Source organism: Protopterus annectens, chromosome 2.part0 (genome assembly GCF_019279795.1).
Source record: "Protopterus annectens isolate FY-2018-M chromosome 2.part0, PAN1.0, whole genome shotgun sequence".
Classification (NCBI taxonomy): domain Eukaryota; kingdom Metazoa; phylum Chordata; order Ceratodontiformes; family Protopteridae; genus Protopterus; species Protopterus annectens.
Window position 1 is genome coordinate 1,257,774,776 of NC_056728.1, and position 24,507 is coordinate 1,257,799,282.

Sequence of the window (24,507 nt, forward strand, 5' to 3'; positions counted from 1 at the left end):
CCTATGCATACCGAGTACATCAATGCTTTGAAACAAAAGCAATGGAGAAAAGAAAGTCTCTATTGCTCTGTTTTTTTTTTTTTTATTTATTAAAAAAAAAAGTTTTGGACACTTTATACCAACAGAAAAATGTTCAGGTGACCGGACCTTTTTCCGTTGGTATATTGTGGGATTTACAATGGGCACGCTGGCCAATCAGCATGCACGTTTTGGGATATTAATGGGGGGGTCATTGTATAATTACACTTTAGTCGCATGTTCAGTTAACTGCAATAATTTATCTTAATCAGATCGAAAGAGATAGCAAATACTTTTAACACAACATTGACATAATGGCTAAATCTCCATGATTCAGTGATCTCATGAAAGCAATAAACTATATCTAAACATGTAAAATGTTACAATTAGTAGTATACAAATATCAAATATCATCTCAAATTAATTAAACATAAAACATTTCTGACTGGTCATTTCAGAAAATAAATGGTCACTGTAATTGCTCACAAAGCTAATAAGGAATCCCTTTGCATCAAATATATCTGATACTCATAAAAAATAAGCACAATCACTGAGGATTAAAAAAACGCATTAAAACCCTATTAGGGAAGAACTGTCCACACAGAACTGAAGTGCAACTGTAAATATTTTAAAAATTAAATAGCCCCCTGTTCCCAGTGCATAAATGTAACCGCAGACTGCTATGCCATATTTGTTTTTACCTATTTAACTCTGTTCTCTCGTACTGTCCTTCTTTTACATTGGTCCATGGTTAGCACCATCATATGACCTCCATAAGTGGTCACTGATGGTATGTACCACAACAAGTTTATGACCCATAAAAATAAATATGTTATATATAAAAAAGATACTTTATGATTTATGAAAGTCTGTTTAATTTTTTATTTCCACTACACGCTTCTCCTTGTAGGCATGAGTGAAGCTCTTGCTCCTCCCATTTCATTTTTCAGATTTTTTTTATTTAATAAAATATTCCCTTCCAAAGATCTTCATGTTAATCATTTTCTCCCTTTTACTGGAAGGACCTTAATAAACCTTAAATAGCTTGGCATTCACACTTCTGATTAGTCTCACAACTGGTTGAATTTCAACGAATCAGCACCCTTTACCTATCTGTCTGTCCAGACCATCCAAAAACACCAAAGCTTCCCTCTGAACTCTCATTTTTAATTTATGTGGGTAGGCTTTAAAATAAAGCAGTTCCATGAGGAATATTCGAATGGCAAATTTCTACTGTGTTCCATGACCCTGTTCACTGTAAACCATTGGCCAGTTCATCTGATTCTTTTGCTCTTCAAATTTCTTTGATTTTTTTTTTTTGTTCATTTAAGTCTTGTAGTACCTCATATTAATGGCCAAAATTAAGATAATGTTTGTGATTTAATCATTTAAAAACTGTTACTGTTTAGTATTGTTTAAATGTGGAGCATCCACTGATTCAAGAAATTATAGACCCATCAGCCTAACAATCCTGATCTGCAAGGCCATGGAGCAGATTATCATGGACCTCATTAGCAAGGACATTGGTAACTTCCAAACACTCGATCCCACACCGTTTGGTTTCATCAAGGGGAGGTCATGCCTGTTAAATTTGGTTGACTTCTCTGAGACAGTCATCAAAGCCATGGACGAGAGGAAGACAGTGTACACAGCCTACCTTGACCTGGCAAAAGTCTTCGATACTATTCCCCACTAAGGTATAATAGATAAATTCTCGCAACTAGGCATCACTCCATATGTTACCAGATGGGTAGCAAACTAGCTCACTGATAGAATCAACCTAGTCAAAATTGGGGAAGCCACCTCAAGCAGTCGACCTGTAACGAGCGGTATACCTCAAAGATTAGTCTTGGGGCCTCTGTTGTTTGGGATATACATTTCTGAGGTGCAGGCCAAAACTGGTGGTCTATGGCTGACTAAGTTTGCAGATAACTGCAAGCTGGTTGCGCTCATCAATTCCCCCAGTGATGCTGACGTCCTCCAAGAGAGTGTCCCCAAACAAATGACTAGTGCCAGAAACATGGCATCAAACTGACTGCCAAAAAATGCATCATCATCCCCTTTGGAGAGAGTGACATCCCCACAAATATTTACATTAATAACAAGGTCCTAAGCAAGTAGTCAGTTGTGAAGGACTTGGGCACCCAGGTTGATAGCAAACTGACTTTTGACCACCATATTACCTCCATTGTACAGAATGCTTTCTACATGGCCCACCTTATTAGTAAGGGTATTTCATCCAAAGTGTGTTTACTACTTTGGTGTTGTTTTAGGTGGAGGGGATGTTATTTACATGTGATTTGTAGGTTTTGAAGATGTGATGCAAAGCTTCAGTGTTATGAAATCCGATGTTATGAGTTTTAGACGTTATGGGTTTTAAATGTTATGGTCTCAATGTTCTGAGCTTAGATGTTATGACCATTCAATGTTTTGAAGGGGCTCCATATACACATATATCATTTGGGCTAAAACATTCTTCATTGAAAATTTAAAAACAATTTAGTGGGGAAGAGCCCTTAAAACCAAATTGTTTTGTCTACACCAAGAAGATAAGACATGTATGCAGCTAGCATGTTTATAGTATAGTTTGCATATTTTTAGGAGCTTTTATGCTTTTGATGGTACATTATTTTACAGGTAAATGGTATGCCTGTTTTTACTTATCCTTTGCTTTTTGGAACTGCATGCCAGGGTTGTTTTGGCTTTTTATTTCATTTATTCTGGTTGTTAGCATTTCATAGTATTACATATTTTATATATGTCAGTAATATGGTGGTGAAATATTCTATTCATGATGATTTTATAGTATTCTTAGAATGATATGTGATATTAGTTTAAGGCATGAGTTTTATTCTGTTTTTGCCATTATTATGAATTAACCGGTATATAAATATGTGGACAGTTTATTTGCATAAACATGTGTTTAATGTAAGGTTGTACCTTTGGTTATTTTATGTGTATTTCTTTAATTAAACATCAAGAAGGAAAAGAAAGGCAGAATATGTTATATCTGAACTGTTATGTATTCTAGTGTATTGATACATAAATGAATTATATTTTTTCCTGAACAATAGGGTTGCAAATATCCAAAACATTTGTACAGCTCTATTCATTTCATCTCTTCTCCTTAAGTCCCCTTTCTTGCTTTGTGCGGATTCTGCACTTATATTTTGACTCTAATTCTTTCTGTAACTTTTTTCTAGTAATCTTGACTCCAGGTTTCTTACTTCATAAAAGGGCCATACCTTCTTTTTTCACCTAACTGTATCATGTAGCCACCTCCTCCTCCTCCTCATATCTTATATTCTTTTATTACCTTTCTTACAGTAGATGAATATAAGTCCATCCTTCTACCTCCATTCCATTTCTTTGCTACACACCCCTTAACTAGTCCAGTCAAAGTAAATATAATCTTTCTCTCTTGTTTTCCCATATCTTCTCATTTCCTCCTTCATTAGACAAACTTTATACGTGTCTCCTATTCTCCTCACTAACCATTTTCCCCATTTTACAATCACTTCATCCTTTATTCCTCTAGCCAGTTACATTTTCAGAACATAACTCTATGGATTGCCTTCATATGCTGTGTAACTAGCATTCTTCATAACCTACCCTTCAATTCCCGTTCCAACCAGTTTGTCTTTGCTACAAACTGTATATCCCAGATTCTTAATTCCTTTTCCTTGAGTACTAGTAGGCTTCTCTCTCTGTAACATACTCCCCAAACCTCCTTCCATTCCCTGTGTCTCATTATTTCTTTTCCTCTGCCTCCCATCCGTGTTTCAGTCTAAACCTTTCCTTCTACCTTTTCTTGTCCAACAAATTCCAATAAACTGCCCCTTTTTCTCCATGTCATCCATACTTGTTTTATAAGGGATAAATCTGCTTTTATCTTTTTTCTTTCTGTCTGTCATATAATTGAACCTGTCTAAATAAATTCTTCTTGATCTCCTTGATAATGTGCATTCTTTTTGTATCACCTAAAATACCTTTAGTTTATTATCCTGTCATGCTTATTCTTTTCAATGTATTCAAACCTATCAAGTCTCCTTCTTTCTAACGCACCAAAAGTGTGAGATTTTTGCATTCCATCTAAATTGACGCTTGCCTTATTCTGACATCTTCATCCTCATTTTTTTCTTTGCCTCCATCCGTATCTTCATTTCCTACAGATAGGTAGCTGTTTTTACTTTTCTTTCCATGTCTGTCATATTCTCAATAGTTCTTTTGCACACCTTATAGGTCTGCATTGAATCAGTCTTCACCCACTGTCTTTTGCATGTATTGAACCCCACTATGTACCTTGTGAAGCATGGCATGTCCCATCACCTCCCTCTATGAGCATTTACACAGTTTTGTGTTACTTTGTACCCTTCCCATTGCATATATACTTTGGCACAAACAGACCCTAGATTTTTCTTAGTTTTCAGTTATTTTACTAAAATATTGGGAGGTTATGAATTATATATATATATATATATATATATATATATAAATAAAAACAAAACACCAAAACATTTACCTATTCACCAAGATGATCTGTCACAAAAGTCTACACATCATTCTAGTCACAGTCCCAAGTTTTCTTCAGCCTTATGCCCAGGTTTTACAGCACCATCACAAATAATTCAACGTTCTTCTGCCTTTACTCTATCATCTTATCATCTTACTGGTACATTTTTTTTACTGTGCTCCAAATTTAGTTGTTTTTCAAACATTCCAAACATCACCTTTGATGCCTCCATCTGCTACCTGTTCCATTAAAATATAATCATATATTCAGTCTGAGGAAGTCTTTAACACCTTTTCCTTCACTTGTCATCTTTCCTTAAAAGTCCATACCTCCATTAATGATTTAAACATATTTATGATAGAAGGCATACCTTCCTTGTTACATCTCAGTTCATTTTTTTAGTAGACTACCACATGAGCCAATGCATCTGTTTTAATTTAATGGAACAGTATCTCCACCTATCATTAAAATATCTTCTCTCCTCAGAACCTTCATTAAATGTTTCCATCAGGGTTAGTAGGATCTCGTCACCTTCATCATGCATAATGACTGAATGTTATATAGGTAAATCATTTTATTTATTCTTATTATCTATACCTTGTTTAGGCAAAACTACCACCTTTGCTGACTTTATTGATTTTGCTATCTTTCTTTTTTTGAGTACATAAATTATATGCATCTCAAGATGGTCTTATGATCTCCTTCCTTTTCTATAGTAGACAATAAGTCATGTCCCCACCACTTGCCTCATTTTTTTCTTGGTCTATACCTTTTGTGCTTCTCCTGTATTAAATAATTCTGAGGTAGCAATAAACAATTTCAAAACATGTAGTGCTATCAAACTGGCTACAGAAAGAGCAACAGCTGACTGAGATTCCATTTATAACCTACTTGTGACATAAGACAGGTATAAATAATTGGACTATAAAGAAGTGGAAGTATGGGATGTAGCTAAAACTTACAAGAATGTGAGATGTGACTACTGTTGGCTCTAGGCACAGTAAGTAATAACAGTGGTATTCATAAGTACAGACATAAAAATGTAAAAGTGATAGCTATATGTAGAAATTGCAAAGTAATCCATAACAAGTGACACATTTAAATAATACAGATGAAAAGATATGGAAATGAACAGCATCATTATGATACTGAGAACAACTTTGAATGCAAATCATGGTTAACAGCATGGTAGAGTAATTCAGAAATGTATAAAACTGTACAGCGAGTCATGAGGGGCATCAAATTTACCCAAAGTCATTTCATGGAGAACAGTGACTGCAATATGATGCTAGGAGTACCACCTATTATAGCTGAATAGTGCATATTGAGCATTCTTGCAGCCCGTATCTACAACAATGTGATTTGTTGCCCTTCACATCACAGATGGATTCATCTGCACCTGACATTCTATCACTGCCATTTCAGGTACTTAGCCAAACAATGTCATGGGGACAGAGACACCATTGGAAGCTAGTAAACATGTGCCATCCTCATATAGAATCCCATGGAATGTGTGGAATACTGCAAGTTACATGAAGCAGTGGCCATCCTTGCTGTGGGACCTTTCAGCAGCGACCAGAGTACAGAGTGGGTATAACATAGTCATCTACCTGACAAATACTACATCAGTTACCTGATGCAATGCTGTAGTATGTGGAAGAGCATATGCTGTTCCCACAATCCTTAGAAGACAGGAACATGATCTGTGGGCATTGTAAAAACTACAACTTCCACTAAGGAATTAGAGGCTATTGATTGCATCCACATAATTCTGGAGGCCCCACCTGGTCCACATTGTCACATGTTAGTAAACAGGAAGTTTCCAATTCTATCAACTGTCAGGTGTATGTAATGTATGGGATATTATATAAAAATGTGTCAGTGTAGCATCAAGGCAGTTTCCATAACTCCCATGTGTTTGTTGCACATATCAGACTTATATGTGCCATCTGTGCTGGATGAATTCCCACAAGAACATATTACTGATGATGCTGGATATGACCTGGAAACATGGCTTATGACACTGATATGAAACTCACAGAGCATGGCTGAGACTGTCAAAAGTCTGCTACATTGTTGATCATGTGTTTGGATTCTAGAAGGCCTGCTTCTTCTGTCTAGGTTCCAAAGGTGGCATGCTCTAGTATCCTAAAGCAACCTGTGACACAATATTTGCTGTCTGTTTAGTTCTTCACAACACTTCCAGTATGTAGGCTGCTAATCCAGGGGACTGTCATCAGTGGACCAGACAAACCAAAGCTAATAACACAGGAAGTGATAATTGAGAAGATGATGGTGGAAATGGCCATAGGGGAAGACCATGTGAGACAGAGTACAATACACTACAGTACTGGCAAAGAGGGGTCATTTGGTGTACACCTATGGGCCAGAATAGACAAAACAAAGAATACACGTGACAATGCAGTAATCCCAACAGGCAATGCTCTGACTTCTCATGTTGTGCACTAGACATTGCATACCAAGTAACACAGCAGTGAGGGCAGGGCACATTTGTCTTCATCTCAGCAGATGACGAGGGGTAAAAAGTGAAATTTATTAGCTATGGGAACATTAGTAGAAGGGGGACTAAGGATGTGATAAGGTATGAGTGACATGGCTTGGTGATTAGGGGATCTGACTATACTGTACACTTCCTGAGGGGTGTAGATGTCCAGATGTAGTTGGTAGTTTTGCTCAATATGGGTTCCACAGGACACAGTTCTTGCAGATGTTCCATTGTGTGCATGTGGCTGTGGCATGTGCTGTGGGACCTCATGTGGAAATGATGCAGACTGTGAATGGTCCTGACCATGACTGTGTCCCTCTGAGGAATGGCATGGGGGCCAACACCTACCAGCAGTTACAAAAGGTGACCACAAATGCCTGGCTATCCTATGTGCTTATTGCCCAATGGATCTACTTGCTATAGTATAGAAACTTGGTATGCAGGAAGTAGCAGTATGTGACCCTGACCTACATTTCCTGCCGTGTATACCACAAATGAATGCTAACCATGGAAGTGGCATTTGTCTTGGCATGTGTGGAGGCCAATGGCCTAATAGAAACAGTCTAGGCATGAAGATGTCTGTCCAACATGCCAATCAATAGATCCAGGCATTGCATGTCTTGGGTATTTCATCATACATGTACACTTATCATCTTTGTAATGGTAATGTTGGAATCTGCCAGTGCCCGGATGACAGTCCTGCACATCCACTGAGTAATGTCCATTATGGCAATCACATCAGGCAATGATCAAGAGTCATGACATTGAAAGCCACAAGTCTGCTGTTCTTGACTGCTGTCCTTGTGCTCTGTACTGTGCATTGCCAACTGCTGGTACAACAGCAGTGGACAAGGGGACATCTTGTGTATGAGTTTTGGTTATGACCTGTCCTTCTATTGATGGTGTAGCTATGAGGAGTGATTCCACAAGTAGTAGAGCTGAGTCACTGGATGAGGGTGGTAGTGTGCTATCCACACTTACCATTGCCAGCAGTGGCACTGCCCCCTCACTGTGCAATGGTCAGGTCACCATCATCATCATGCTTTAAAGCAATGTTGACATCAGGCTTTCCTTGTTCCACAGTGGATGACACCATGACTATAGCACTTTGAAACCAGACAGACGAACACCAGTGTGTAAAACTTCTGATATGTGATAATCTAATGTCCCAGTGCTATAACAACAGTATGGATAACAGCACATGCACACAATGTAAGCAAATGTACATTTCCATATTGTATGCCTCTGTGCCTGCATTCCAGATGTACCTGTAGATGAGATATGGTGGTGTGCAACATCTATGAGCTCATGGCACTGGTATGCCATGTCAATGTCTTACTGATACTGGGAAATACTAGCCTGGTACACCTGTAACAGACTCAAGAGGTGGTACAACCAGCTTAGCTTCAACATCCCAGCCCACAACAGATACTAAGCTCTTTTCTAGCTCTCACTCTCACTCTCTCTCTCTCTATCTCTCCAGCATAGACACCAGGGAATCCTCTATGTTATTATGTATGATCTGCAATGGATGACCTTCAACCATGGCCATCTATCTCATGCAGTGGAGTGAGCCTTTGTATGGGCATGTGGATTTATATCAGTGACATGGAGATGGACCTGTTGAATTGCTCTGTTATGACCAAAAACTGTATTACCATCTGCAACCAGCTTGCAACATAAATTACCCTGAAAGCCTGCTCAATCTTATAGTGCTCACTATCTACCATCCATGTTCTCAGACTACCTGCAGTATCACACTGGTCTCTGTTTGGGGAACTTCTTGAGGCATATCCTATATTTTTGTGCCACATGCATGCATGTGCCTGTGATCATACACATATGGTCAATGAGCTGACAGAAATAAGTGCAGCACCACCATCTTTACCACTCTCATAACTATGGGCTGAAGTAAGCACAAAAGTTACTATGTCTGCTATACCCCAGCATCACAGGTCATGTCACCAAAAAAGTCCAACATGAGGAGAGACTGTGTTGTCACATGCATTCTGTCATCCACCTACACTGATCTGTGTCCAGCAAAGCACAGCCAATTTGTACCAAACACAAGAACAACAGTTTCAGTTATTAGATGTGCTGTCTCCACTGCACCATATCCACTATGTACCATTCCTGAACCACTGTTGAAGAATGTATGCATTCTGGCACATCTCTCTCCATCTTTGCTGTCTATCAAGGATACACAATTCACCTCACACTGTCCCTACCATACATCAAATAGACTACTGATGCCTGGATCTGTAACCTGTCTTTTCTCATTTACCATTACAACCATGCCCGCTATCATACATCAGATAAGCTACTGATGCCTGGACATGTAATTTGTCTTTTCTCATTTACCATTACAACTATGCCCTCTATCATACATCAGATAAGCTACTGATGCCTGGACATGTAACTTGTCTTTTCGCATTTACCATTACAACCTTGCCCTCTACCATACATCAGATGGGCTACTGATGTTTGGGATTGCAATCTGTCTTTTAGCATTTATCATTACAACTCTACCTTTGTTCCCCACCCCCCTTTCATCAAGTGACTGTAGAGCAGTCCCCAACAAAAACAAAAGATGTACACATATGTCTGGGAAACTCCTTTGAGGGCCCTCAGTAGAAAATAGATGCATGGCACTATCATTTCAATGAAATGAGTAATGTCATGGGCATCATTCATTCTGGTGAGCATTGCCAGCATTGCTATAATGACCTGAAGAGGTGCCACCCTCACCTTCTCTTGTCAGTAGGAAGAAGGTACCGGTGCTCTACAGTAAGTATTATTAATGATAACTGTTAATACTCAGGTAAGCAGCCTTGTACATCTGCATGCAGTTACTGATGTGCAGAAACATGTTTTTTTTTCTGTTGTCTGCTTTTCAATACTTTCTGAAATTGAGGAGAATAGGCTAATATGACAGAGGAGACAAGCATACCTGACCAAGTGTCAGAACACGAATATGAAATTGGTATTATATCTCCATACCTTTTAATTCCATTTATCACTGATCATGTTTACAGTGTGGGTCTATATCACGTTGTCGAACTTTTAAAAGTTCGAACGTCATGTGGTCAGCACCATATGATCGAACTTTTAAATGTTCAAACTTTTCAATGGAGATCTCCATACAGTGCAAAATGGGAACATTTCTCTTTCTGCACTGCAGTGCGATCCTGGAGTTGGTATATTGAAAGAGCGAAGGGTGGGGGGGTGCAGCCCCCTATGTTGAGGTGTGCAGGGGGGCTTGCCCCCCTGCTTAAACCGTTCAGGTAGGTTTTTTCTTTGGTTTATTTTTTTATTACATTTTTCAAACTTTTAAGTTTGATCCTATTATGTAATATAGACACTTGCAGTGCAGCTAATTACTTCCATCACTGATTAAAGCTTTGCTTTATGTGCCATATACCCTGTGCCTACAAGTGGAACTGTTTTACACCTCCACTTATCTTCAGGTCTAATCAACAGAGTCATGGAGATGCAGACTGTGCTGACAGTGGGTGCACCAGCAACATAATAGTCATTATTTGCTTTGGATATGGTTGGTTTGGCTTATTCCATATGACATTACTGACCATCTATTCTGCCATTAACACACAAAGCCCTTGTCAGCCTGCTATGACCTGTCCTTACACTGGTCATTTAACCACACATACCTGTTTCAGTTTTACATGGTGTACCATCGGCATGCAACAGCTATGTTCTTGGGTGATACTTCATGGTAGCTGTTTTACAGTAAAGTGCAGTATTAGAATCAGGTTTAGATGTCCCATGTGCATCTCTTTTAGAAAGCTGAAGTCGGGTATATGTAGCAGGTCTATATTAGTTTGCTGAAAGATATTTTCAATGAACATCTTTTCATTGACAATCAGCAAAAATCACTTCTGAGATTTGTAGAATTTTCCCCGGACAATTGAGTAGTTGGCCAACTGCACAACTTTGCCCTTTTTGCCACTGCAGTGCAATCTCAGGGTTGGTATACATAATTTGAGGGGTGTGGGGTGAAGCCCCCCCCACTTGGGTGGGTTCAATTTAGTGTGTTGTGGGTCCCATTGTGCTGTGGGGTAATTTTTTCATTGCCCTGGGAAACATCTGTGAATCACGGAAGTGATTTTTACTGATTAGGTGTTGATGAAGAGGTGTTCACTGAAAATATCTTTGGGTGAACTAATATAGACCCATATGTAGCATGGTCTCATTAGTCCCATGCACCTCAAAATTTATTATCCCATGAATGCTACCTACTGCTCTTCAAGGCTGGGCACAACATGTTCAGGGGGTTGTTTCTGCCCAGCATTGCTAGCCCTTGCACTAACACTGTTTGCCACTCATAGACTGTGCCACCATCCTGTACACAGCTGTCTGGTTAGGTGGCATGTAGTTTTGTTCCTTTTGAATTACATAGTTTAGTGTTTCTGTATCAGGCATCTATTGCTTTTTGTTCGCCACTGTATTCTTAACTACATTTTACTCCTCGAGGGTCTGCACTCCCAGTCAGTGGAGCACTTAGCACTGCTAATTGTTTTTGTGTTTGTTTTTTTTTAAACATTGTCTTCTTTTTATTTGTCTTTAGTAATTTTATTTCTTTTCATTTACATTCATTTTGTATATAATGCCATCCTAAACAGTGGATGCAGCAGTGGCCACTATGACATACACCTGCTTCAGTTTAACTGCTAGACCTCCATGATCTATAGGCCTGCCCGTCTGCAAAGAAATGAAGGTCATCCTGTGGTGGTGGGGTGTGTCAATGTGGAGGGTTCACTGATGAACTCTGATGCGCTCTCTCCATTGTGGAGTGCTGGCTCCCCATTGTTGGTCATCACCAGAGGTTCCCTTGAGGTCACCCAACAGGAAGTGGAATGCCTGGTGACAGCCTTGGGGGACTGATGCCTGGACACCCACACTGGCATCCCAGTGCATGTCCTTATGTGATTTTTCAGAGATGCATAGTTGTCTAGCCCTGACCAGTGGGGAAACATTGGCTGGGCCGAGTACTAAGGGCAGATGCAGAGGTGACTGACTTATGGTTGGGTGTGACACTGTGCAGCTTGGCATTCTAATGTCACATTACTCTATTTCCCATCATAGTGTTTCATTTCTCTCCCCAGTTTGTAGACCCCTCCTCATCTCCAGTTGTCCTTCCTCTGTCTATCTGTGTCTTTCATTTGTGTTCCTCCCATTTTTGTCATCATAGCCACTCCTGGTCTTTTTGTCTGTCTTTTTTGTTGGTTTGTAAAAACCTGCTGCCATCCCTATACCATCCCTATACCATCCTTCCTACCTCCATACCTTCCACATGCTTCCTTTCACCTCTTTCCTTCTTGAAAATGTAAAAAAAAAAAACATGCAGCTGTTCCATCCCCTCACAAAAAGATATCCTTGCTGTACCACTCCATGCCATTCTTCTTTTCACTTTGCCATTCTGTATGTTCCTCTATTTGCTATTCTCTTTTCTGCCTCTCCTGTATACACATTTCTTGCCTCATTCATAGTATAAACATACTAGAGATTTTACTGGGTAGCTCTTATCTATGCTCTTAGCAGTACTAGTTGTGGTGTATACACGAATAAGCATTATTGCAAGCATACTACATGCATACTACTGTGCCCAAGTGCTCATGTGACCCATAATGGTGCTGTCCAGGTCATTGCACTATCTGTTCACTTCCTGCCTGTGAATTGCAACAGATGCAATGATAAAAAGTGAGATTGTGTACTTTCAGCAGACACAGTCCTAGGAAGTAATTGAAGACCTTGTAGTACACTGAATCAGTAATAACATTGATGAAAACTGTTTTGTGGTCTTCACCTTTTTTGTACTCTTTGTACTGTCTTTTATGCACTGCACATTAGGACACTGTCAGCAGCCCAGCACTGAAGAAACTTCAACAGAAAATAAAGTGACTTTTTTCCCGTACTGATGGTTTGTACTTAGGCCATGTTTTTATTCTAATGTATTAAAGCAGTTACACATACAAGGAAATATCAGTGCACTTCTGATTTTTTTCTGACTTTTCATCTATTATTATTAACTATCAGACTGCCCAAAGAATGTACAGTTCTTCCTTGTGGTGACTATATTTCACATTCAGATCATACTTCCATGAATCAAGTAACATCCGCTTCAATTTTGTCTTTTTAAGGGTTTGTGATTTCTTTCTGTCTGATCTTCTTTACCATAAACATATTGCTAATAGCTCCTTTCATGTCTGAACATATATGTTTTGTGCATGCGTAAATGTTGTTAACCCATAACTAAAATGTTTATTCATCTGTAGGATCATAGCTCCTATACCATTTTGGGGGTATCTGTGACTAGCTTCTTGAGAATTTCAAACTATTATACTGTTCATAGCTTCATTCCAAGTTCACATCTTGCTCTAATAGCTTATTTTAGAGTTGTGCTCATCTCAGACATATTAAGTACAAACTTTTTTCGAGATGCTGTGCTTTTCTTAGAATCAACACTGTTTCTACTTTGCCTTCTGTTGTTCACATTTGTGTCTCTTGTCATGCTGTTCTGGTGTCTGTTAACCCTCTAATATTTAATTAGTTACATTTACAACAAATTATATGCCTTCAGTTAGTCGATAAATGGCTTTTTGGAATACCTCTGGTACTGACAAAACCAAAAAAGAAACATGAACAATCTGTACCCTCCTCATGACATATTAAATGTACACAGTGTAGAGTCTGCTTCATATGGGTTTATCTGGGAAATAACCTAGAGTGCATCTATTACTGAGGAATAACCCAGTATTCAGCTGTTTCTACTTTAAGCAATAAATACAGGCATGGATGGAAAGGGTGACTGGATCAGTCCACCTATCTAGATACCAAATAGTAAATAAATAAATACTACTCCCTTTTAATTATTTCACTCAGATTTTTGAAATCAGGGCAAATGCAAATCTTATCTTTCTTCACAATAACATCCATATTATTCATACATTCTGTTAGTTCTAATTACTTCTTAATAATTCTTAGGTTTTCTGTTTTCTTTAGCATATGTTGCTATTTGTTTTGCATGCTGCAGGTATGTTTACTGGATCATGTATAACAGGAACATAGTCAGGTTTTATTGGCCTAGAATAGTCTCCTGACAAGCTTCCTAAGACTGTGAACAAATTAGTATAGTTGTACAGAATGACACTGTTATGACTTTGCACAGTGTCAGAGCTATCTCTAAAACAGCAAGAATAATATGAGCACATTACATGTTTGGTTTGATACTGTGAATTTATTTTACCATTATTCACTTCAAAAAGGCATACAACCAAAAATATTAGGCCAATTTAAATGTATTATTATTTTTGTACTGGTTATCCACAGATTCTGATCTTATGGTGCCACCTGATGGCTAGAATTTATGAACACTGTGCATACAGTTTGCTAAAGAGTACCCACACAAAGTCAAAGTTTTCTGTCAAAACAGCGTACTCTGCACCAGTATCTAATTTGAATTATTCATTCTATGCACTAATTTCAAGTATTTCTTTCCAATGTCTAAGCATTATTTTCAGATTCCGAAAGAAGAAGCCTTTTCCATTCTGACACAGCAACAAAATATTTTTTTCATATTTCTGTTGGATACTATACAATTTCTTTGAAAGCACTTACTTTTGCTGTTGCATAATTTTATAAAATGTATTTTTCTAACATCTATTCTGTAGGCTTGATTAAGAGCAAATGGTTATCTCCTCTATATCAAAGAAGTCTTCACCTCCTTGTACTCTGCAATGATTAGACCCTTTATTGAGTACAGCACCCCCTTTGGGATTACCTTATTAAGCATATGAATAAGTTGGAAAAGACTCCAAAGGCTTTTAAGTAAATATGCTCATGTACTTAAAAGACCTATTCTTCCAAGAGAGACTGGAGGCTTTATCTCTCTCTCTCTCTCTAAATAATGGTCTGTGCCTTGCTTATAGGACAATAAGGGATTCAGTATTGCAAGAACTCTTATACCTCCAAAAATCATCAATCCTACTAACACTAGGGCCAGAGATCAAGACCACACCTACTCCAAAAGAGTCTACCCATTCTCTAGAGCAGGCAGCCCATCCATGTGAAGCAGAGTTTTTCACTTTTTTAATTCAAGGATAATTTTGGCTAGTGAATGGAGAATTGGAAATTTACACCTTGTCTGGCACCTGTGCATCTAGTAGTTAGAGGTAGCCTATAAATGATTGACCACTAATTCCTGCACCTATAAATACCCCTTAAAATACCCTAGGGTTTCAAAACTTGCCATATACATTTGGGAAGAATGGCTAGGCTTAAAAAAGGCCCCTGGGGTCATTAATAAGAAGTTATGTACCTACCATAACGTTCCATGTTAGTTGTCTTCTCTCGCCTTCTTTCTTGCTTGATGGTTTGGAGCCGATCCTGCTAAGCTCGAGAGTCACTTTTACCAGCTCGAGGCAGCCCCATATCCCATGATGCAAGGCGGTAAGTACCCAGATCTCGTTTGATGACAAAGGGCAATAGCACCAAGCATAAAATACTTCCCAAAGGAAGAAAGAAAACTTACAGATGGAAGAAGGACCAGGTCTGAATGGTCTTCAGCATAACAGTTTCTTATAACAAGGTCTGTCCAGGCCAGGGGAAGGAGAGAGAAGACAACTAACATGGAACGTTATGGTAGGTACATAACTTAATGTTAAGTTGTCAATCTCATTCTTGCTTGATGGGACAGCACCTCTATCCTGGGTGGCTCAATGGAACCAACTCTTGAGGTCCGTAGAGCCAAAACTGGCACAGTCCCTGGAGGCCAAGTCCAATTTGTAATGGGAAACAAAAGTGTGAGGAGTGGCCCAAGTGGCCGCTGCACAAATAGTGCCTAAAGGAAGTCTAGCTTGAAAAGCTGTAGAAGTAGCTAAGCTCCTAGTTGAATGGGCGTTAGGTTTTGAGCACAGCTGTTTTCCCTGAGCAGATAAATTTCAGAGATGACCAAGAAAGCCATCTAGACAAAGTCACTTTAGAAACAGGAAGGCCTTTTTATTATCCGCATAGGAAACAAAAAGTTGATCAGATTTTCTAAATTTTTTGTTCTGTCCAAATAATATCTAAGTTGACGGTGGACGCCAAGATAATGTAGCTTTTGTTCAGCTCTATCTGAATAGTTAGGAAAAATACAGGAGATCAATGGATTGATTCAAATTGTTCTTTGAAGCGACCTTAGGCAAAAAGGTTGGGTTAGTTCTCAAAGATACTCTGTCTTTGTGAAAACCAAATAGGGGTCGAACCGAAGAGCATGAAGTTCAGACACCCTTCTGGCCGATGTAATAGCCACTAGGAACAAAGTTTTCCAAGAAAGATATTTCAGGGAACAAGAAGCAGCTGGCTTGAAGGGGGGAAGAATCAAGGATGTCAGCACTAAATTTAGATCCCACTGAGGAGGAGGATTCCTGATTGGAGGTTTTAGTAGGAAAATTCCTTTCAAGAAGGCCCTGCAGAGCCTATGGGACATAATATTATGATCTGCTATCCATGAAAATTGGAAATAGCAGCCAATTGAACTCTGACTGTGGAAGAAGAGGAGCCTGCATGAAAAATCTCTGCTAAGAAGTCCAGGACTGCCTGAACAGGGGCAGTAAAGGATCGATATTCTTGGCCTTAGCCCAATAAGAGAACCATTTGCTTGTATAAATCCTCCTGGTAGAGGATTTTGATGTCTCTAACTGGGTTAGAGATCAAAGGAAGCCTGGCTAAGGAAGGGAGTGGAGCAACCATGCTGTGAGGTTGAGAGCAGGGATTGACGCGTGCAGGTGACCCGATTGGTGTATCAGAAGATCTGGCACTGGGTCCAGATGCCACGGCTGCACCAAAAGGTGATGATGGAGGAACGGGAACCAAACCTGTCGAGGCCAGTAAGGGGCAATGAGAATCAATTTGGCTCTCAAAACGGTAGCTTTCTGGATAACCTGAGGGATCAGAGGAAATGGAGGGAAGGCATAAAGAAGTCCCTGGGGCCAATCCTGGGTCAGAGCGTCTCTGGGGATGGCCTGATAGAGGAAGAGGCTGAAGAAGTCTGGACATTTGCTGTTTTGGGGAGTAGCAAAAGATCATGGACGACCCCATTCCAGAAAAATCTCTTCCGCTATAGATTGCTTGAGAGACCACTCGTGAGGCATGAGAATAGCTCTGCTCAATCTGTCCGCTACAATGTTGGTTTTCCCAGGGATATGCGTTGCTACCAGAAACCGATGAGAGACACAAGGGTAGGACTTGGTTCCGCCCTGTTTGTTGATATACCAAACTACAGACATGTTGTCTGTGTGGACTGCAATTGTCCCTACGGGAAGAAAGTTAAACTTATAACTAACAATAAAAGGTTTTTTTAACAAAAAGGGGCTTTAATATCAATAAAGTGAATTACTTACCAGGAGCTGGTAAAGGAGGACCTCATGATCTGGGTACGCATCATGGGATATGGGGCTGCCTCAAGCTGGTAAAAGTGACTCTCGAGAGCTTAGCAGGAGCCGAGGGATCGGCTCCGAACCATCAAGCAAGAATGAAGGCGAGATTGACAACTTAACATCATTAAGCTAGTAATCTCCTATGAAACTATAAATAAATAAGGTGAGGCAGAGCAATAGATTTATCAGACAGTGCCTGTCCTGCATTAGAACAAATTTCCTGTAGAAGTTAAGCAGGGTGCCACATTTTCTGCCTTTAAAGTAGAGCTGGACAACTGCATCAGTACACATAAATTCACCCCTGGTATGACTGGTTTCCTTGAAAATGGAGATAAGGCTGAAGGACAGGTAAAGCAGTAATGGCATTGCAGCTCAGTTGCCTTGTAATTCCTATGGTCCTGTGAAAACACACCCAAGAAATTCATAAGCATACAAGAATATGTATACAGTAAAATAAAGTAATGCCAGTAATGTTGTTTTTCAAACTGATTTAAAAGACTCACTTCTGTTCAGACCACACAGTTTGTTAACTCTAAGGCATGTTTTTCAGTTTGCATTGAAACAACTAAGCATCTGAAGCAATATTCCCACATTTATTTATACTGTGGAACTGAATTACTCAAAACGTAAAAGTATGAGTTTCATCACTGTCGGTGATATGCTTTGTCAGACACCATACATAGCTAGACATCAAAGATGTTGATAAGCCCATCTTTCTGGACACCCCTTAATATTTGTAACTTTTTCTGACTGTGACAAGGATCTCTGTCCTTGCATGACTACTGAAAAATGTCATCTTCATTATTTTCATGTCAGACGATGTGTGGCTAGAAAATGTCCGAGCCAGATAACCACAAGTTGTAGATAGAACAAATTCTCTTTACTATTTTTATATGTCATCAGTACAGTGTAGGATAATTTCACCAGGGTATTGCTCACATTACTAAGTTCTAATCTGGGAATTTAACAAAGAAATCTCAGGGAGTATTCCTGCCATCATTTCAAAGAGGACTAATCTGATATACTCTGTCAGTGATACTACATAGAAATGCTATACCTAATGCAGATACAAATGGCCCAGGGTCAAGGCTGTTAACTCCATCTGGATGTAAGCTGGACATTGAAATGAAATGAAGGGTAAAATAATTCACAAGAGCTGACAGAAGACTGATGTTTACCTGTGTCTAGTTAACTGCTGCTGCACACCTTTGTGTAGCTACTCCTCAACATTTTCATATAACCTTTCCCAGGTGTTAGGCTTCTGTGACTCTGAGTAATGATGTGCAGGTCACTGTTTACTCCTGTAACTCACATCAGGTTCCAAACACCTCACTCCTATTCCCCAGCTCTGTGCCAGAGATGGATAAAGCTTTCACTTTAACTCACACAACCTGAGACTGATTAGCAGCTCATGTGCCAAAAGAGCCAGGAAAGAAGGTAGGAGTGGGAAAAACGCTTTTTGCATGCCCAGCAGCAGATCATCAGCTGCTTGTCGGCATCATGTTTGCCTTTTATTGTCCCTGCAACTATCTCAAAATGCTTGAACTGCACTAATTGTCGGTTGGGATGGAGAAATAAAGCAGAGAAGCCAGCAGTATTATATACACTGTCCTGCATGCCAGTTTTTTTTTTTTTTTTTTGCATGCCTTAACTGAGCAGAGCTACTGATGCCATGCTCATCACTGTACTTAATGTTAGTTAGCACCACTCCCAAATATCAAACTGAAGTTGTCAATCTGCTGCATAATTATAATACTGTCCCAGTCACTAAGAATGTGCCATATTGCAGGCATAAACCTCTCCCTCCTAGGGTGGGCAAGCTGGCAAGGTTACTTTTTTTTAACCTTTTTCTGCATACTCTGCACTAGTGTAAAGCCCATTTCTATATACGTCCTCTGGAACTGTATGTAGTATTCTGTTTACAGTTTAATCAGTCTCTGTGCTGAGGAAATTACTACCAGTCTCTCAGGAATTCACCATACTTGACATGTGCACTGGAATAGCCATTTCCCAGTTTACTGCATGACTGAGTCTGCACAGCAAGCTCTCCTTCTCTCTCAGTTTTTACTGCTTTTATTTCTGGATCTCTCTCCCATGGATATATGATAACCTCTAATTACCGTTGCTAACAGTACACATTACTGTACATGACTTCGCATTTCATCTAAGTTACACTATGCATTGCATATTTCGTAGGTCTCATTGGACACTGTTTCCACAACAGTACAACCACCGCCTCCATTTATGAATCTGGTGTCATCAACAAACACAGTTAACACCTACACTCTGCATGAAGTCAAACGATTATGCTAAAACATTTAGAACATTAAGCAATGCAGACTTCTGAGTTTCATGGCTTCTTTGCTATACAATATTTCCTTAAGTCTACTTTTTGTCATGTCATGTTCATTTAGCCTCCTGTTTGTGTAACAAATATATTCCATATATACTCCATGCTGCTTGATTCCAGAGAGCTTGCTATGTGGAAAAGTGTCTTGCAGGCAACATTCTATAGATTTTTACTGAGTATTCTGTTGTGATCCAGTCCCTGAACTGTTTCAGATCATACCAATAATAGTTTTTTTTTAAGCTGTACTGTTACAAATCTACTAACAAAATGTCATCTTCAAAACTCAGACAATTATTCTCAAAGATTATTTCCTATTTTGTGGATTGGTTCTGACCCTGAGTAGTGTAAAATTGTCCATATCCTTCCAGGAACCTTTAGTGAAACCACACCTTCTGTGCTCTAGCTTCATCAAAGACTGAAAAACCAGATAGAAAACCTTCAAGCCTGCCCAAGTGTGTGTGCTACTGGTGACAGTTAATCTCCAATAAGTGCATTGTCAACCCTCTACCCCTTAAGCTTCTGTTCTATCTTTTCCTTGGTTACTGCACTGCCATTTTTGTGTAACAATCAATGCTCTGAGAGTTGCGGTAAAACACTGTTATAGCTGGAGAAGTCTTTCTGATAGATATCCTGTTCTGGTATCCCATTTATACTAAAGTGCCTGCTGTACTTTCATGTTTCAATGTATGCCTAATTAGAAACTTAAAGAAGGAAAATTACACTTTTGAACTGGATACCCATAAGAATGTGCTTTTTTTCATTATATACATCCATTTTTTTTAAATACAACTGCTAACAGATAGTTCATTCTGTTACCTTACTTTTATTTTTGATCAATTAAACCAGAGTTTAAATATATGCACTTAGTATATCTCTTTAATCACGTATACTCATCTTCGAAGAACACGAAATATCTCTTTGCCTTGTGTACTCTACAGTATCACTTTACCTCAAAAATCTGGTACCTTATTCATTGCTCTGTATATAAATTATTATCCACGAGGATACAGATTACTAGTAATATACTTTATCTTTTGCATGGGCAACCAAATAACACTATTATCTATCATCAAGAACGCAACAGATGTGTCTTCTACAAGTAAAATCACAAAATTAATATTTCCTTTTTTCTTCTGTAGGATTGACAGTAAGCCTGGCAGATATCCACAAAACATCATTGAAGCTGTATGCCACAGTCAGGGGTGCATTGAGCCAAATGGAAAAGAGAACCTGAATCTGAACTCCAGCCCCCTCACGATTGAAATAATTGTTCTTCAGCGTAACAAAACAGGCTGCAAGAACACTGTCAGGCTCGAGAAGAAGAAGGTGACAGTGGGCTGCACATGCACCAGACCATCTTTAGTAATGCAAAGCACACCATGACAGTTATATATGCCTGCACACAGATGTCAGCAATGAAAGACAGAACATGAGCATTCAATAAAAGGAAACACTAGTGGAAGATTAATTACCAAGCAAATTCCTCACAGTATAACTGTATATGCTTTCTTGTACTAAACTGCAAAATGTAGCCTTATTGTATCACATTAGAGACAGAAAGATGAACAGGCAGTGAGCATGCAATGCTCATCTTCATATTAGAGATTTGAATAAGTGGATAGCTTGCTTTAGACAATAACATTCTCAGCAGTATGTTTAAATGATCATTATCATGTGTGCATGCTTGGGAATAAATAGGAATACAGGAAATGGCTGGACGCATTGTTACAGTCCCAAACATCGGTTTTATTTGGGGGCTCAGGACCTGTATCTGTAAAAAGGAATGTCTGGCTGCTTGTCCTTTAAATTAAATGACTTTGCATTCTGATAGTGCTTGTTAGACACATCCAGCTCTGCAGGGTATGTAAAACAAAATTATAAAGAGAATGAATTAGGCAGATATGGTAGCTATAGTGAATTTGCCCCAAATACTTTACCAAGACCTTAACAGAATAAATACACATGGCAACAGGTTTTCAGAGCACGTTTGATGTATTTGCTGCTTGAGTACAATGATGGGCTCACCGGAAACATGCACATATAGTTTATGCTGCTTTAAAGTGAATGCATAACAATTTCTTCCTACATGCATTTAGTCCCAGAAGAAACATTTACCAAAAAAGAGATATCAAGACGTGTCAGTCTTGCAGTAAGCAGAAGGCTTTGTTTTGGTGCAACTACATACATATATCGCAGATTCTACATATCTGTAAGAGAAGGACCAATTGTTCATTGAAATGTTCTGGTATAGTAAGTTTTATGGCTTTTTACTTAAAATGTTCAGAATAACACCCTCTTCTATCCACATTTATTTTCTTTGGGAGTTTCCTAAGGAGGGCATGATTATCTGTGTTACATGCAGGACAGTATGTTTGCAGTTCTTGGGACTCTGATTTTCCAGGCTATACATCTGATGGCTCAGACTGCCACTGTATAACTGGTATTTCCTGGTTGGACCCTGAGCTTGGACCACTTTAGGATTTTGAGTTCAGACTATCCTTCTGAGTCAGTTTAAATGAGATTATACTTGATTTTCAGATAATGTATGAAGCATCCATTCATTTTTGTTCAGGTTCAGGGTTATTGAATATACTGGTCTATACTGCTGGTCATCAAAGTTCATGTGACTAAATGTCTGCACGTGTGTGTGTGTGTGTGTGTGTGTGTGTGTGTGTGTGTGTGTGTGTGTGTGTGAGAGAGACAGAGCATGTGTCAGTGGATTATGGAAGGTCAATGTGCAGAAACATGGATACACATTACTCCGCTGTGCCACCTTACTCATGTGACAACCCTAACCCTAACTCTACCTGTACTCCTAATCCAAACCCTATACATTGCAATGCTATAATCCCCTTTCCCTAACAATATGACTTAAGACATACAGACACAATTCATACAGTACGTCCGCACACTCACAACACAAAATCAATCCCCTTCCCGGGTTCATATTATGTTATCGAAAGATAATGCAATCGAATGGCTGAAACATCGAAACGGCCACATTTCTAAACTTTTATTGTGGGGGGCTGTGCCCCCCACACCCACCGCTAAATATATATTCCAGATCCAGATTCCGAGATCGCACTACAGTGAGGAAAGGGCAAATATCCCAATCTTTACTGTACTGCGATACCACAATTCAAACTTCGAAATGCGGCCATTTTGATATTTTCGCCGTTCGATTACATTATCTTTTGATAACATAATAGGAACCCCCCTTCCCTAGTCTTTACTCTTATTCTAACCCACGAACACTCACACATACACACACTCTGATCCCTACCTACTGCTACTGCACTTACATTTTCCATTGAAAAGCAACATTTGACATTTCTTGTTTTGGCAACTCTTAAATTGACTACCGACATACTCAATGCTTTTTGACAGCAAAAACAGCTCTCAACATTCTGTACATGTGATTGAATGCATACAAACCATACATGTATGTATATGTCACACTGGAGTCTGGGGGGGCAGCAGAAGATGGAGCTCCCTGTGAAACATTTTTGTGTCACATTCTTAGAAGCTTCAGCATACTGTTTGCTCATCTATATCTTCATCCTGACTGCAATTTTATATGCTGTTCTGTGTTTCAATTTGTGCTGCTAGTCATACAAATAGAAAGTTTAGAAACTCTTTTTTCATGGCTTTCATTTTAAAGTTTTGACAAGTTTCATTACATTGGACTTCATTTTTATGATAGGAATCCTTCTGCAAACACTGTGAATGGTTTCTGTTTGATATATGAAAGGCCCTTATTAGTATCGCCTAAACTTCATTTGTCTTTTTTTAAATATATTATTTTTTGTTCTCACACCACATGACTATCAAACCTCCTCTTAATCACCTTATACAGTGCTAAAAATTGGTTAGAATTCCACTCCAAGCTTCATGCACATAGCAGCAAAACATGCAACCTTAGTTTAAAGATCTCATAAAGGTGATTTTTTTTATAGTACTGCCACTCATACTGGCATTGGTTGGTGTTCACAGAGTTTTCTCCATTTTATAAACTGCCTGAACCATTGAAAATGTATAAGGACATAGACAGGACTCTTTACATGAAGTTTAATAAACCAAGAAGTTTTTATTCAGCAATACAGTTTTATAACCGGGCTTTTCATTATTATAAATTGGGAAATGCACATAAGCACAATTTAAACATATTTTAAAGCTCTGACTTGAACCTGATAGTAACAGTTAAGCAACATTTTAGAACTTTTAGCAGAAGGCAGCTGTGAAAGATGCTTGTCTAGTAATAGAAGAAATGGGCATTGCATGTGATTCCAAGAAATCTAGTAAGCTGGAAGCTTTAGTAGAATACTTATGAGATGCTAACAGAATGTTTAAAAATTGTTTGCTACTACAATGAGAAATGTACATTCTTCTGTGAAATATAAAAGCAGCAAGTAATGCAATCATGCTACATGTGTTGGGTGGAAGGGGTCACGTTGCTAACATCTGTGTTATTAAATGGAATGCTACTTTTCAAATTGAAATGCTTGCTTTAAATGAGGCTACTGCAACATCTGTGACAATTGCAGCACAACAGAGCTAGGCACAGCGTATGTGTGAGAGAGAGAGAGAGAGACTAGGTTATGGCCTTAGGGTAGGAATCTCCATTGTAACGTATTTCTCCTTTGCTATAAAATACAGTGCAAAATCTCACCGAATCATTTAAGTC

General features: G+C 39.0%; 1 protein-coding gene across 1 annotated transcript in view; it reads left to right on the plus strand.

Annotated features, from left to right (window-relative positions):
* Nucleotides 1–24,156, plus strand: part of LOC122793432 (interleukin-17A-like) — a 35,343-nt gene extending 11,187 nt beyond the window's left edge. The window contains exon 3 of the mRNA XM_044061430.1: nt 20,963–24,156. Within this exon, the coding sequence (XP_043917365.1) occupies nt 20,963–21,206 (244 nt within the window). The 3' untranslated portion in view covers nt 21,207–24,156. The remainder of the gene's footprint in view (nt 1–20,962) is intronic.
* The last annotated feature ends 351 nt before the right edge of the window (nt 24,157–24,507 follow it).